The sequence below is a fragment of the Panthera tigris genome, chromosome B4 (assembly GCF_018350195.1).
Source record: "Panthera tigris isolate Pti1 chromosome B4, P.tigris_Pti1_mat1.1, whole genome shotgun sequence".
Taxonomy (NCBI): Eukaryota; Metazoa; Chordata; class Mammalia; order Carnivora; family Felidae; genus Panthera; species Panthera tigris.
In genome coordinates this window covers 66,463,856-66,481,788 of record NC_056666.1, presented here as the reverse complement: position 1 = coordinate 66,481,788, position 17,933 = coordinate 66,463,856, and the positions used below count along the sequence as shown (strand labels likewise).

Sequence of the window (17,933 nt, the reverse complement as noted above, 5' to 3'; positions counted from 1 at the left end):
TAATCTCTATACTTGTCTGAAGTTTCTAATTATGAACCAGAGCCATGAGAAAGGATATTAAACTGTATGAAGGCATGGAAGTATCTTTCAAAGATTTCTATCAAAGAGTTCATTTTTTTTAATGTTTTAAAACTGGGGCGCTTGGGGGGGCCCAGGAGGGTAAGTGTCTGACTCTTGATTTTGGCTCAGGTCACGATCTCATGGTTGTGAGATGGAGTCCCGCATTGGGCTCCCGGCTAGATGTGCACCCTGCTTAAGATTCTCTCTCTCTCCCTCTCCCTCTGCCCCTCCCCAGCTTGCACACATGCACGCTCTCTCTCTTTCTCTTAAAAAAATGTTTTAAAACTTTATTAGTGAGGACTTTTTACTTATGTAGAATAATTCATTCCGAAAAGGTAGTATATTAATGAATTGATATTGTATTTCCTTTATTTTTCTTAGTTTTTTTCCCCTGTATAACTTTAAAAGTTTACTTTCTTCTCTCAGCTTGCTTTCCTTGTTCCCATTCTAACTAAGCTTTGATATTTATTTAGGGGCCATACTAGGTTCTGAAGATAAATAGATACAAACAGCATATCTTCCTTTGAAGTTCATATATATTCAGAATATAAAATAAATATAAGCAATGGAATTCCAAAGAGATTAATGACTTTTGAAATTAAAAAGATTATAATATTTAACCTCATGAGGGATTCTTGAAAATCAAATGTATAACAGTCACCTTACTTAAAATTTGCCTTTGGATACCAACTGGAATGATAAACCTAAAATGGCTTTTCACAATTATTGCTAATAATATTATTTCATTTTGATCATGCAGGAAATACCACACTCATTTATTACAGTTTGATGGTGAAGGAGGCTGGCGCTTTGAACAATTGGATACCGCTATCCGTTTAACACTCAGTGAAGAAAAACAAAAGCTAGAATCTCAGCTAGCTGGAATTCCCAAAATGCAGCAGAGACTCAATGAACTATGTAAAATTTTGGGAGAAGACTCAGTGCTGAAAACAATCAAAACCGAAGATGAGACATCCTAATTTGTTTTGACGTGTTTTAAAAGTTAATTTTTAGGTAAAGGCTCAGAGACACTCTGTTACGTTGCATGCATTGTGTTTAAGCACAGAGAAAAAGGAAGGAATGTTTTATAAGACTTTAGCATCAAGGAAATATATGATCTGACTTTTCAGAGGAAAATAAACAAATGCATTATGTGAGATTAGTCATTCTCGCTTATACTAATTCCTAGTGACGGCCTAGTTCACCTGTAAAACAAGATTTTCTAGGTGAATTTATGATGAATACCAGATTTGCTATGTGTATGTGATGCATCTGAAGTTCTTAACAAACATGGGAGATATCTTGAGAATGGAACAACTTAACATTTTTTGGTTTGAAAACAGGTGCATAAAATTAGAAGTTTGAGTAATGTCTCAGTCCATTTATGGTTATTAGGTTTAATAGCTAGAATTCATGTTCATCATTGCTAGTGGTCACCTAAACCTGCATACAAAATAGCTGACAGTTTGATAAATAATGTCAATATGAAAAAAAATTATTTTAATGGCAGTGGTTGAAAGAAAGAAGCATGGCTGTACGTGTGTAAAGTGCCATATCTTTAAATTTTAGATTTTCAGCATCTTAATGTGGACACATAACAAATTAGTCTTAATGAGAATCTTACATACTTGTTAATAAACCCTTTCGTTTTAAAAAGAGAATGGCCAATACAGAAAAGGAGTATCCAAACAACGTATGTCTCAGCCTGTTACTTTGCTTGGCAGCATTTTCTACTGCAACTTCTGTCTAGAAATACTCAGCTTGTTTTTGGGCTCAGAGGAGGAGTCCACCATATTTTTAAATAATAGCGCTATCATGGAATATAGGGGTTCTCAAAATCACAGTAGTAATAGCACACTTGAAATAGCACTTTAGAATTTACAATCCTCATTTATATCATTTCACTTTAATTCTTATGGCAATCTATTGAGGCAAATATTCTTTGCCTACTTCGCGTTTGCGGAAATTGACACTCAGACTTGCCTTAATTATGCAATTTATTTAGGGACAGATCCAAGGATCAAATAAAGTTCTCCTGATTCCTTGATCATTGCTATTTCCACTTTCTACTATTATCCTTGAAATCTAACTGGACTGTAATATCAATAAAAGTTAGATGAGATGTTGAAAAGAAAATAAATTTGGTAATGATAGGGCTGTTACTATGTGGTTATTGTTTACAAGACATGGAAATTAAATACAAAGTGGAAAGGTCATTGGTCTGTGGTTTAAAATGAACCAAGAAAGTTAGCAAATTTTTCAGCAACTATACACTCATACTCAATATCGATGTACCTCTATAGCCAACAATCAGAAGGGAAATTAGTTGTGTTATAAATTTTAATATTTATTGAATGTAATGAGAAAGAATCTGCATGGAATAGTCCATGTGAAATAAAGCTTATCTATTCATGTGCCCTGGAGTTGGAAATACAAAATCCAGAACTGGCATTTTAATCTCGTACTGCCTATGCCACCACATTGACAGGCCAGGAAAAATGAGAGTGATCAGTTGTTAGAGGTTTTGGATTTTATTTACATATTTAGACACAATCATAAGAGATGCTAAGTCAGTGATTCTCAGACTTTATCAGGTGGTAGAGTACCCAGAAGTCATTCATGATCACTGTAGTAGAACATCATGACGTGTTCACATTTGCAATTCTTCCATGCTAATCAAGACATTTTTAGTTATCAACAAATGTAACCATCTTGTATGAAGGAAGTCAGTAGAAAATCATAATCAGTACATCTGTCTAGGTTTTTCTGTTAGTATCTTCAGGTACTCAGTGAGGCAAGTGTCAAAGTTTCAAAAAAATGCATGGACCCAAAATTTAAACTTGATAAAAATCATCCATTAATCTTAACTTCTGTTTAGTGGTTATTCAGTTTATCCTGCTGTAGGAAACAGTCGGAGGCAAGTGTCTTGTTAACTCTTAAAGGTACAGGAAGAAAATGAAAAGTCCTCATTTGAAATATGTGCGTAATTTCCATGCCTTAATTTTCACAATTTGAAATATAAAGCATTTAGGACCTGATATATTGTTTTGAAACCTAGAAATGAATGCCAAAACAAATATTAGATTTGTAATTAGCCCTTATTTGATACATCCTATCAATGAGCTGAAGTAAGATTCATTATTTATAATGTACAGGATTCAAGGATGTTTAAAATTCTGTACTAACAACTGTACACACTGTAATTTAAATGTTAAAATTCTAAGAGAAACATGGTTTACATGAGCTTTTTGTGCCTATTTATTTTCTGAATTTTCATCAAGGACCAATATCCTCCAACTTGGAGGGGAAAAAAATCTGTGATTTCAATTTGTGTTGATGTACCATCTAACTGTTTCCAAAATGGTCCAATGGGTATACCATATTTTGCTATTCTTATAGTTACATTTTACAAAAAAACATGAACAAGATTAAGATATCAAATAGCCATCTTTGAATACAGCAAAGGGTAGATGAAAAGAAAAAGAAAGGATATTTCAATTTTCAAACTACTTTACTACTTTCACTTTTACTACTTTTACCAGGTTATCTATTTACCCAAACTTTTGACTTCTGGGTTTTTTGGGTTTTTTGTCAAAGAAAGCTGTAAGTTTATGGAGATTGATTTTTAAATGTGCAATTTTTGGCTAACTTCCAACTTGGAAAATAAGTTGCATTCTATAAAAATGTTGCATTTTATTTCTCCAGCATGTAGTGTTAGGCCAAGCATGAATCTAAAATTGTGTGCGTTCTTGTAAACAAGATAATGTTTAAAAATCCCTCTCCGGTAATCTCAAGGACGATGACATATCCCGATATTCAGCCCAAGTTTACATTTGTTTACAATGGGAAGTTTTTCCTCGACAGTAATTTGGGTTTTGTTTCAAATTATGCTTTTCCAGTAAATGTATAAATGAACATGTTAGTTTTTTATTTGAGACTTTTGTTCCAAGTATAATTTCATATTTGGCGATAGGTGTCGCCTATTAAAATCTTTTTGGAATAGTTTTTGATTCCATAAGCCTAGAAAAATTTGTGACACATTGGAACCCAAAATCCAGAGAATGTTACACACTTCTGAGGTGTGCAGAATATGGTAATGATGATCAAACCATTGATTAAAAGAGATACCTTTGAAAGAATTACGTTATGGGCAAATATGGGTCTCATTTAGAAATGTGAAGTACTTCCATAGACCCCAGGGTATTTACATTTCTGCTGATATACCCTTAGGTATGTCGAATATGTTTTAGAGTTGTACTTGTCATGTTTGCCACATGAGAACTTTCAGATGGATGCAAAAAATATTTTTATTAAAAGCAAATTCCTTCTTCATTGTTGGTGCCTTTCTTGATTATCAAATACAAAACTGCTTTACAGTTTTTATTGTGAAATGTTCAAAACCAGTTGCCTATACTTATACACAGGGCTTGTGTTAATGAAAGCAAGTGAGAAAAATGTCCTTAATGGTAAAAATAACTATGTAGCTAATCTAGAATGTGGCTATTTGTGAATGCTCTATGATATAGTCTCCAATGTGCAGTTGCTTGAGCTCAACATTTCTTGTGAATTCCTTAATAATCATTAAAAAACGTTTGATTAATCAAAGGAATTACAAATTATTCCAGTGGTAGAAAATACCTTATTTCTATATTTTAAATGACTTTGCTGAGCGTGTCTATATACACCTCATTTACAAGTTGTGTGGTGTACAACTGTATGGAGTGCTATGAACAATAGTCCCCAAATAGTTGCTTAAATATTTATTTTCTTTATTAATTCAACACATACTTACTTATTAAGTACCAGCCTATGCCAGGCACTGTGCTAGGTTCTAGGAATAAATAAAATATGGTCCCTGTACAAAGAAGCTTACCGTTCATTGAAAATTAGGAAAATGAGTACCCTGAGAGAAAAACTCAATAGCTACTATTTATTATTTACCAAGAAGGCACAAAGCATTGATACATATTGACTTATTACATCTTCACAAAACTAATTCAATAAAAGTGGAAAGTGAGGACAGGTTAAGTAATTCATCCAACCTCATACAGCTACAGCTATAGAGCTGAAATCTGAACCTAGCAATATTGGATTACAAAGCCATGTAACTCCCATCACCTCCTTTTTAATTAGTTTAGGTCAATTTGTCATTATCATTGTTTTAAACTCTAAACTTTTAAACTCTTAAGTTATAAGTATATTTTTAACTGGCTCAAGGTTTCTGGTTAACCAAACATGCATTTTTTTTTCATCTAAAACAGAAATTTGTCACTTAAATTGTATTTTCACTGTTTTTATTATAAATGTTGGATGCAGTCCTATGGGAGAAAGAGAACAAAAGGCAAATTTTCAAATGTTTTGAAGAAGAAATGTCCAAACCGGTTAACATTCATTCATTCATTCATTCAGTAAATATTTATTGACACATTCAAGGTACCATTTATTGTGCTAGCGATTTTAAGTGAACAACACAGACCTGGTCTCAGTCCTCATGAAACATTTTAGTACATCAATAGTAAACAATTGTATGCCTGTTAGATGTTATGTTCCCATCTAAATGGCATATTTGTTTTGTAGTATCTTCTCAATTCTTGTATTTCCAGCCTAGGACAGCCCTGTTGCAACATTTAAGCAATAAGCATTTTCTGGCAGCAACATTCCCTTGATTACACATTTAAAGGCTTCATAATCCTCATGCCCTCTAACTTGGTCTAAATGACAAGGTCCAATAAAACCAGTCTGCCTGCAGGACTATATCATCCTTCACCAGTAGGTGCTCCCATGCATTTAGCATGTTTTCTTGAAACCTGAGAAACAGCTTCTCAAGTTCAGGTCATGTAAAGTGAACCAGTTGGGTACAATGAAAAGTACTGCTCTTGTGTTAACACAAAATACAGATAACTGTAGCAGGATAATTCTAAAGAGCAAAAATTAAATTTAAAATAAATAATAATTGTAAAAGTGAATACACAAGGCTTCTAAAATGAAGTACAATTAAAATTATATGTTCTATCTCAGTACTTGTTACCCAATGTAGAAGATAAAGTGATTAAATATTTACCTTACGTGTTCTTATGTGATTTAATACCTATAATATAGATAATGCAACTATGAAACAATGAAATATTAAACACTAAATATTCACTTGCCAAAGCATCTAATTATAGTGAGTTAATCCATACAAAATAGGAGGCAACCTTATATACCAAATATATTATTCAACTTTTACCTATTGAATGTATTAAACTTAATTAAAATTTATTGGGCCTATAAATTCTTTACTAATTAAAAAATAGAAAAGTTTATTCTAATGAATATATATAAAATGAATGTAAATATATATGTACATATGAAGTTGTGCACACACAAAAATAGAATGCACATGTTTTAAATCCCAAATGGAACATTTGCAAATTTGATCACATATCAGGCCACATAACAAGTCTCAATAAAGTTCAATCAATTTCTATATGAAAAAAAATGAATTGGGCCTAAAAATCATGTAAATGTATAAAACAACAGAAGTTTGTAGGGCCTAGGGACTCACATAAGGATGAGGTAAAAGAGGTCCTAGATAAGATGCCATCTTTTCGGAAAGCTAATAGAAAGTGGCCTTTTGCAACATGCAGATATTGATAACTCAAGAGTGATAAAGACTGAGGGAGTAAATGTCAAAGTCCCCTTGTTCGGGCTAACTTGTGGCTCCATGCAACAGTTTTCCAAGATCCACAAACATGGGGTTTACATAAGGGAGGTTAATGTAGATCCAAGCAGATACATATATTGTCCTGCAACTTCTCTGTCTCTCTCTCTCTCTGTATCTCTCTGTCTGTCTGTCTCTCTCTCTCTCTCTCTCTCTCTCTCTCACACACACACACACACACACACACACACACACACACACATTCTAGAAGTTTGATATAAAACAGCGTAATTATTTTGAGACTTAAGTAGTGAAAAAAATATTTTTCTATTGTGATAAAAAACATAACAAAGTTTACCATCTTAACCATTTTCAAGTTAGGGTTCAGAATGTTAAGTACATTCTCATTGTGAAACATATCATCTTACAAATTGGAAACTCTATATCCACTAAACAATAACTCCTCTTTCTCCCCCTCTCCAGTCCCTAGTAACCATCATTCTACTTTCTGTTTCTATGAATTTGACTATGTTAGGTACTTCATGTGAGTAGAACAAAACAGAATTTGTCCTTTTGTGACTGGCTTATTTCATTTAGCATAATGTCCTTAAGCTTCATCCATATTGTGGCATGTGACAGGATTATCTTCTTCTTTAAGGCTGAATAAAAGCCATCGTATGTTGATACCACATTTAGTTTATCCATTCTTCCATTGATAGAGCAGGTTGCGTCTACCTTTCGGCTATTGTGAATAATACTGCTATGAACATGGGTGTGTAGCTGTCTCCTTGAGACTCTGCTGTCGATTCTTCTGGATATATACCCAGAAGTGTATTGCTGGATTGTATGGTAGCACTGTTTTTAAGTTTTTCAGGAACCTCCATACTATTTTCCATAAGTCGCTGCACAAATTTACATTTCAACAGTGCATATTCTTGTATATTAAGCCCATACTGCTAGGTAAAACTCTAAAGTGCGGGGGGGTTTCGTCTCCTGAAAGAAAAATTGAGCATCTTGGGGATTACCTAGTATTTGCCTCATCCACTTCCTCTCCTCTCCACCATAAGTCAAGAAGTGATACTCTGGTTTTAATCTTCCCAACAGGATGCTGATTATAAAATTTTCACAAACATTTCTTCTAATTCACTGATTCAATAGAAATTAGATATCCCATTAACTATCTAACTGGATGGCCTCTCTAACTGCTTCACGTTTTCTCTCTCTGGGACCACAAGTGTACATCCTTCCTCTTTCTGCTTCCCTGGGTAGGTCTCAATACCCCTCCAGGTTCAAAGATCCTATACCCTCATTAAATAAATAAGATGAAGTCTTTCCTCAAATTAGTCATGAATTGACTTTTACCTTCTTTAATGTTTATATAAAATTCAGTACCAAGAGAACAACCTTACCCTACCTAATGACCACTGGACTTCTGATGGTAAGAACAAAGGGGTCAATTCAAAGCAGAAAGCAAATTTCAATTCCAACCCACAATAGAGCCTGTAAGAACACAGCATCTCTTCTTGCCTCACTGAGAGCAAAGGGTAGGCCGTCCAAAAATGGACAACTTTGGTGTGAACATTATTTTGAGTTAAAAGCAATTAAAACCCAGCAGATTCAGGAAAAGCTTTTTACCTCCCCCTGAACTGCTTGCTTATATAGGGAAGAGAGCTATTAACATATTCCTCTTTAGTAAGAAACTTATCTACATAATAAGGTAACCTTTGTTTTTCAAACACCTCCTTTCACCTTCTTGTTAATGGTCTTTCTCCCCTTTGTATCCTCAGACCCCTCTCCCCTCTCCTTAGCTCAAGTAAGCGTCATGTTGCCTGACTGCCTTTGGAATTTCCATGTCTGTATGAATTCCCCACAAATATGTTACTAAATTTTATTTTCTCCTGTTAATCTGTCTCATGCCAACTTGATTTTTTTTTTTAATTTAATGTTTATTTTATTATTTTTGAGAGTGACAGAGCATGAGCAGGGGAGGGGCAGAGAGCAAGAGGGAGACACAGACTCTGAAACAGGCTTCAGGATCTGAGCTGTCAGCACAGAGCCTGACGCAAGGCTCAAACTCACAAACTGTGAGATCATGACCTGAGCTGAAGTCAGACACTTAACTGACTGAGCCACCCAGGCACCCCCATGCCAACTTGATTTTTAGTCCAGCCAGCAGGACCTTGAAGGGCAGAAGAAATTGTTCCTCCCCAACCCTTACCACAAGCCTCAGGTGTAGGCCATGCGGGGCAGAGATTAGGAACACAGGCTGTGAAGAAAGACTGCTTGGTTGAGTCCTACCTCTGTCACTCCCTGCTGAACCTGTTGCTTCACCTTTCCATGCCTTAGGTTTCTAATTTTTAACAAGAAGATAATAATGGTACTTACTTGGTAGTATGTTGTGAGGATTAAATGTATTCACCCTTATAAAGTGCTTAGGAGAGAGCCTGACTTATGTTTACAGCTATTACCATTTACACATATTACTGCTATGAGTTATTTAAGTAAATATCTAATCAGCATCCTTCCAGAAATGGTTGATTTTGAGAGTCACGGAAGACAGAGGGCTAATTTAGGGGGAGGGGTGATACTTTGGGGGTGAGAAACCACAAGTGTGAGGTGCTAGCAGACAAGAAGCTCAGCTTATGTTGAAGGGTGGTTACTCAACATATGTTTGTGGAATAAATGACTGAATGACTGAATGAATAAATAGGTGAGGCGTTGGCAGAAGAAAGAGAAAGGGAGATAGGCACATGCCAAAGCTAAAACTGCAATTTTGCCTCATGCCAATGCTAGCTGGCATATCACTGAAATCGTGTGGACATGCCATCTTCGCAATGGGTCCATTAGTTACTGAAGCCTGAAACTATGTATACACTGCTGTGCCCAATAAGGTGAAACTAATTTTCTTCTTAGAATGTCCCGTCCCACATCTGCCAGGGTCCCTCCACTTCAGTGTGTCTACTTCATGCTTATTTCTTCCACACAATCCCCAAAAGGGAATTGGAGAAAAAGAAAAATGAAGAGAAAGATAGAGAGGAAATGGTACTATGTGACTGTGGTGGCAGTGACGTTGGAAAGTATGCCTAGAGAGAAGAGCGTAATCCTGGAGACCTAGTACCCTTGTTACACCCACTTCCCTCATCTTCTCTCTTACCTTCTCAAGAGGAGAATGCCTACATTCCCACGGAACTTTAGAACAGGTGCCCATTGAAGACCTTCCTCCTTTATGATGAAGATGGAAAATTGAGGTTTGTCACAACATCCGACTGATCTATTTTGAATTATTTTAATGCCCCAAAACTATACTGATCACACCCATCTGGAAAAACTCTAATCATGTGTGACCAAGTCTCTTCATGCCTGGACAAGAGTGGCTGAACAATACTGACAAGTCACTCGTCAAAGTAAAATGTTCACTATAAATTTGTGGTCACCAAAGACGTCTCAGTAGCACTCAGTAATCCCACTATATTCCTTAGTTCACTCACTTTTCCATTCTCCACAACTATTTTCTCTGCTCTCTGAACAAGTCCAACTCTCCCTCCTTCTCTTTTTCTCACAGCTGGTCTCTGACTGACCCTTTCTTTACCTTTCTACTACCAAAGGTGACAACTTATCCTCAACCACACCCATTTGACCCTGTCCCTTCTGACACACAGAGGTCTGCTTCTCTTGTTTGCTAAATTGGTGGCTCCTAGGAATCACCACTGCTACCTTCTCACCCCTCACACTCCATATCTAAATTTTTTTTTTAACGTTTATTTATTTTTAGGACAGAGAGAGACAGCATGAACAGGGGAGGGGCAGAGAGAGATGGAGACACAGAATCGAAGCAGGCTCCAGGCTCTGAGCAATCGGCACAGAGCCCAACGCGGGGCTCGAACTCACGGACCGCGAGATCGTGACCTGAGCTGAAGTCGGACGCCTAACCGACTGAGCCACCCAGGCGCCCCCCTCACACTCCATATCTAATTCACCAACAAATCCTGTTCATTTTGCCTTCTAAGTAAGTGCTTTCAAATCAGTCCCTTTTCCATCTTTGCCATGTTAACAAGGTTCAAGTAGAAATCTCCTACTGGGTCTACTGCCATTGCTTCCTGACTGATCTTACTGTGTCCATCCAATAACTCCATGTATCTATTCACTTTTACAAAAATTATTTTTAAGTAATCTCTACACATGGGGCTCAAACCCACAACCCCCAGACCAAGAGTCTCATGCTCCATGACTGAAGAGCTCAGACTGAGACAAACAGATGCCCTCCATCAATCTATTCTTAAAAACAGGGGCACCCAGGGGCGCCTAGCACTACACATTAGTTTTGCCTGCTTTTAACTTTATGCAAGTAGGATCATACTGTATGTATCTTTCTAAGTGTGGCTTCTTTCATTTAAGATCATGTGCATGAAGTTTATCCATGTTGCAGTGTAAAATCATAGTTTGTTCATTCTCATTTTTATATAGCAGTCTCTTGTATACTTACAGCACAGTTATTAATTTTACTCTTTGTTAAGTTTATTGATTTATTTTGAGAGTGAGAGAGAGCACGAATGAGGGAGGGTCAGAGAGAGGGGAGAGAGAATCCGAAGCAGGCTCCTCACTAGGAGAACAAGAGCCCAATGCGGGGCTCAATCTCACAAACCATGAGATCATGGCCTGAGCTGAAATCAAGAGTTGGTTGCTTAACCGAATAAGCCACCCAGTCGCCCCTAGTCCCACTCTTGATAAACATTTAGATTGCTTCTGGATTAGGGCTATTAAGAACAGCAAACTGCTATGAACATTGTTATACATGTCTTGTGCTACAAATGTGCACACATTTCTCTTGGACCCATCCATGCTAGTCATAATAGCTACAGTGACCTTTCCTAATGCAAATCTGATCATATTATTCTTTCAATGATTTTTGGTAATTCTTGGGAAAAACTAAAATCCTTCATTTGGTCTGCAAAACCCCACATAATATGGATTCTCTCCTTGCACAGCCTTTTCTCAAACCTTGCCTTCTTCTGCTCCATGTTCTTATTTCCTTTCCTGAAATGGGAAACATCATGGGATCTTTTACAGTTTCTTCCCCTTGCCCAGATAACTACTCTTCTGCCTCTTTACCTAGCTCCCTTATTTTTTCTTCAGATCTCAACCCTGTCTTCAGCCCCAGAGGGAAGCTTTCTCTAACCTTCCTCTCCAGTTTAATTTTCTTAACGTTACATGTGAACTTTTTATCATTTGTCACATTTGTAATTTTATCTTTCTTTGATTAACATCTATATCCATTCGGCACCTCTCCCTCCCTTCCCCAACATACACTAGGTCATCAGTTTCAAGAGGATAAGGACTACAGAACTTGCTTGTGATTGTTTTTTGTTTGTTTGTCTGGTTTGGTTCTAGCTTTCACCCTAGACTTCTGCCTGGCCTATAGTAAGAACTCCATAAATATGTGTCCAATGAACGAATGAATGAATCAAATTACCACTACTCATTATGCGTAAGGGCTACCTGAATGAAGGTCGAGTATCAAAGAATTGCTGTTGGGGTCACTAATCATTTTGTGAGAGGATTATTAAAACAACAGCAACAAAACTCTTCTCTCTTTTTCTAATGTCAAGAATCTGTCACCATGTTCATCAGCCTCACTTAAAGTCAGGATTTGGCTTGTTTCACATGTATACAAGTGTTAGTTTAATTTTGCCAATTGTAGATAGCATTTTATGGGCAGATTTGTAACTGTCTTTTCTTAAAATATAACTTAAGGATGAGGATATATTTAAACACTTCCATATTGATGAAATGTTAATTACGGGCCTTCTGGTTATTTAGTTCACTCCAGTGCAGCTCTGAGGCACAAAGACAACTCTCATCACTGCTAGCATGTCTATAGTGGAATTCTGTGGGGTCTGGTTTATGCTCAAAAGTACAGAGCAACATTTTTTTTAAATGAAAGAATAATGAAAAAATAACAAACAGAAATACAAAGTACTTTCCCAGACATAAGGACTATGGGTAGATGTGTGAAAAGTAGATGAATAAATATAAAGGGTACCATCTGGGTTGGATAGTTTACATGGATTTTTCATTTCTTTATTTAATTGTTTGCATTTTTATGTGATGCTTTTAATAGTATAGGACTTTTGCTTAAGTCCATTTTTCAATGATAGCATCATAACTTCTATTAGCTTCTAGGTAGGTCTAGGTATGTATGAATACTTTTTGGGATTTTTAAAAAAAAAATTTTTTTTTTAATGTTTATTCATTTTTGAGACAGAGAGAGACAGAGCATGAATGGGGGAAGGTCAGAGAGAGATGGAGACACAGAATCTGAAACAGGCTCCAGGCTCTGAGCGGTCAGCACAGAGCCCAACGCGGGGCTCGAACTCACGGACCGCGAGATCATGACCTGACTGAAGTCGGCTGCTTAACCAACTGAGCCACCCAGGCACCCCGGGATTTTTTTTTTTATATTTTAGAATGAGTGGGTATTCAGCATTAAGAGATTGCCTTAATGCTTTAAGTTACTTGGATATCTAAGTACGGACTAATTTTAATTTGTTGAATATTAAAGCAAAAATTAAAGTCTACCTGAGATATTTCAAATATAGATACTTTACATTTTTTGAAAATCTTTTTTTTTTAATTTTTTAAAATCTTTATTTATTTTTGAGAGAGACAGAGTACAAGTGGGGAGGAACAGAGAGAGAGAGGGAGACACAGAATCTGAAGCAGGTTCCAGGTTCTGAGCTGTCGGCACAGAGCCCGATGCGGGGCTCAAACTTACCAACCATGAGATCATGACCTGAGCTGAAGTCAGACACTTAATTGACTAAGCCACCCAGGTGCCCTAGATATTTTACATTTTTAACTGTATGTGTGGATTTACTTTGCATTTTAAATTATTTGAAGTGAATTAAAGAAAATAATTAAAGAAAATAAAGAAAATGGCTTTGTTGCTAAAGGAGGTTTATTTGCCCTTACATGTATCTTCTTTTTTTTCCATAAAATGATGTAAAAGTTAGAAAACTTTCAGAAGAAAATGAGATTTATCTATTAACTATAGATTTGTAGAAGTAGTGATTTGAAAACCATAACAATTACCTGTGTTTGTATTTGTTTAAATATCTAGTTCCCTCATACTTAAAATAATTTTATATTAAATGTTTTCTAATATCTCTTCAGAACTATTATTATTTGACTCTTCTTTCTTAGATTTTATTCTCTGATTTCCTAGCACTGTCAGAGTGGAATTGTATCCTAGTATGTAGCCCTCTAGTGGCTAAAACTTAAAAGGGGCACAATATTAAGGGGGGAAAAAAAAAAGAATCCCAATTCTTCCAGAAAGAAGACCATCCATTTAGAGAAGGAAAAGGGCGAGAAAGGGCAGAAAGTAGGTGACAGACAGTGAAAGGAAAATTAAATGAAAGGTCAAAGTTAGCATTGTGAAATAGGGAGATGAGGACATAAGGAGTCAATATTTTCTGAGCAGATGTGGTTTTAGAAAATTTTTGTGTATTTTCTCACTTTATCTTCACAAAGACTCTATGGATACAATCCTTATTCTACAGGCAAAGAAACTGAGGCTCAGAGGATAAAAGAAATAACTGCCCAAATCACACAATTAGGGACTAGAGAGGTGGAATTTGATTCCAAAATCCATGCCCTTAAATATCAAGTGAAGTTGGAAACATTGAAGATGAGTTGGATGGAAGTTTTCCTTCATTCCTTATGGGGTTGCAACTTCCTGTTGGCTCAACAACTAGATCAACAGGAGTATGATGGATGAATGTGACAGGGGCACCACCCTATCACACACACCTATCCACCTACCTAGGGTTCTTGTGGAACTGGAAGTAAGGGGTGGAGTTCACTGATGACGCCCAGGCTCATACTCTAACCATAATGCATTAGCTCAAAAGGGTGGAGGGGGAAAGAAAAACAGCAATACTATGACAAATTAAGCTAAAGAAACAGTTTCTTTATCCCCATTCTGCACAACAGTGTTCACATGCAGCATGACGTTAAGAGAGATAATAGACTTCATGTTTCATAAATGCCTGCTGCTTCTTATTTTTCTTTATCTATTTTCATGATATGTAATACTGTATCTATAGCCAAAGGCTAGGGATGGGCTGTGTTTGGTAAAACATTATACTAGTTCCAGGCAATATCTAGAGACATTGTGTTGCAGGAGAGGAAACAAGACATGTGTCAAGGAGTACTACCTGTTAAATACTCAATACTATTTGTCAGTTGTTACAAAAGTAGAGATTACTACTTTTTAAAGTAATTTAAAATATACATATTTTAATGAACCCCCAGCATATATAAAGAAGAAAATTTCCTATATGGTAGTTCTCATTATAGTAAAATTCACATGACTATCTGAATTTAAAATTTGAGTAGGTCGATCTTTTTCTTAAAAATATTATTAGGTATGGGCTCCTGGGTGGTGGCTCAGTTGGTCAAGTGTCTGGCTCTGGATTTCTGCTTAGGTCATGATCTCGCGGTTTGTGAGTTTGAGCCCCTCGTCTGGCTCTGCGCTGACATGCGGAGCCTGCTTGGGATTCTCTCTCCCTCCTTCTCTGCCCCTCTCCTGCTCATTCTCTCTCTCTCTCTCTCAAAATAAATAAACATTTAAATATATAATATATATTAATATAATTATATAATATAATTTGTTCCCTTTGTTATATATATATTAGTAGTAGTTATATATATTATATATATATTAGTATATATATATATTATATATATATATATATAATTTGTTGATCTTTCAAGACACATCTATTGTTCTGCCTCTTAATGCTATTTGCATACTTCTCTTATCCCTTTCAAGATTATCATTTCTTTTGAGTAAATAGATTATTTTGCTCATCACGATAGTTTTGTTTTTAATGGTAAAAGTAATCCTACTTAAGCAAGTCAAAAAAGTCAAAGTGTATGAGAAAAGCACTCATAATCTCTGTCTTCCCCCTTCCATTCCTATCTCATGATATATCACATGTGAACAAATTGGTGGGTAGTCTTCCACACTTTTTCTATTTTCATACCAACAAATATAGGATTTGGTTTCTTTTTATTGCTTACTTCGCGTATAATTCTATAACTTGAATTTTTTTTTACATATTATAGATATCTTCTCTTACAACATTTATTTCTAATTTGTTTCTATTTCAGTAGATGCAACACATTCCATACTATAAATGCACTGTTCCACTGTTCCACAAAATAGATATTTTGTTACTAGGTTTTTTAACACTATCAACAATACTACAATAAACAGATTTGTGCATTTGGCCTTCTATATTGATAGCTAAGTTCCTGCAGAATAGCTTCTCAAGAGCAGGATGGAGGAATTAATAGATATTTCCAAATCTCTAACCAAAAAGATAGTAGCATTCCCTTTAGGGATACATAAGAATATCTGTTTGCCTGTTCAGTCTCCAGTGCTGAATATTATCAATCTTTTAATATTTGTCAAACTGGTGAAAAATAGTACCCAATTAATTTTCTAATTTGCTTCTTCCTGACTATTAGAGATGTCAAATTATCTTTTCAAAAGTCAAATGTCAAGTTCCCTTTTTAAAGTTCTATTACCTAACACCCCTCAGCCCAAGTCCTACCACTAACCTGAGTCTTGACAATGTACATGTGAAAAACTCATTCAAGAACATGGCCATTTTGTTCCTTGACTGTTGAAAAACATCATCAAAAATACATGACCACTGATTGACCTGTGAACTGGACTTGGGTACTCAGGGGCTCCTCACCTCCTCCCTTGTCTTTGGAATGTGGGTTCTGCGTACCTTTCCTGCTCCCAAAGGTTGTTCGAAGGACATAACTTTGAGATGGCATTGTGGTGTTGAAAACACCCACACAGTATTTACCTTACTGAGCCTGTCAGGGCCTCTTTATAAACTTTTAAGATTGTGGCGGGGGGGGGGGGGGGGCGGGAAGGAGGTGCGGGAATTCATTTGTCTTGCTGCTGCCTCAGACCAGCCTTGTATGTTAGTTCTCTTTGTTATTATTAAAACTACCACTTACCAGCCTCTTTCTTTGGTCTCTCCCTGTCCTCCACATACAGAGTACAGTTTAAGATTGCACCAGAAAAGCTCGCCAGAGGCCTGGGAACCAACACTGAACTCTTCATCTTTAATGATATTCACCTCCACCCACTTAAGCCATCCACTTCCATGGACACAAATGAACTTGTCATTATCTGGAACTACTTGAACTTCTGAACTTAAATTCAGACATCTCATTCTGACTACTGCCTTCTTTCTACTCTTTCATGTCTCTTTCTCAGATATTCCCACAATACCTGTCAATTCATCTAACTGAGGCTTCCAGTCAATTAGATATTTGCAAGATCATCATACACAAGCAAGAAACACTTTTCCAAATGTGAGGCAATCAAAGCTTCAGAAAGCAATGCTTCTTGGTTTTGGGGGAGATTATATAACATCCAGTGATTTTTTCAATCCAAGAAGGACTCAGGGAGTGGATGGGAACTTGGAGATTGGTTTGAGTTGTCACAAAGACTAAGGAGTCATTACTGGCATTTAATGGAAATGTTTCCAAGGGATGTTATATGTTCTTCATATCTGGAACAATCCCTTATAAAGAAGTACTGTCCCAATTAAAATATAAATAGTGGCCCTAGTTAAGATATACCAAACCCCCTCAATAATTTAAATTAAAAAGACGAATGCAGATGTACATAAATTTTTTTTATGATTTATAGGTTTCTGCTGACCCCTCAAGCCCATTTATGGAGCCCAGATTAAAAACTCCTGCATCAGATTTCTGATATCTTTATAACATGCCATGATCTTGGAATTTTGTGCTCATGTGCTGACAGATGATTAATAGGGTACTTCTGTACCAGAGTATTCCTAGTAGATCAGAAAATAACTCTAATCAAAATTACATTCTTAGGAAAGTAACTCAGAATAGTTCCTAAGATTGCATTTAAGAAGATTGCAGTTAAGATTGCATTTTTTGACAGCTTTCATTAGAGTTTTAACTGTTGAACTCAGTCAGGCTCATGGTCTTAAAGAGACCCCATTACAACATTTAAGAAACAAGATTGACAGTTGTAGTCACATCAGAATAAATTCAATTATGCAAGATTTGTAATAGCAAATTTCTGGTATAAAAGGGAAAAACCTATATATGAATATGAGTCTAATATTCCTAAAACCTGAATTTTTTACTTAAAAAGCACTTTTTGTCA

The 17,933-nt window shown here is 36.1% G+C and overlaps 1 protein-coding gene across 1 annotated transcript in view; it reads left to right on the top strand.

Moving 5' to 3' along the window:
- ABCD2 (ATP binding cassette subfamily D member 2) overlaps positions 1-4,392 on the top strand; it is a 70,451-nt gene extending 66,059 nt beyond the window's left edge. The window contains exon 11 of the mRNA XM_007090799.3: positions 821-4,392. Within this exon, the coding sequence (XP_007090861.2) occupies positions 821-1,040 (220 nt within the window). The 3' untranslated portion in view covers positions 1,041-4,392. The remainder of the gene's footprint in view (positions 1-820) is intronic.
- The last annotated feature ends 13,541 nt before the right edge of the window (positions 4,393-17,933 follow it).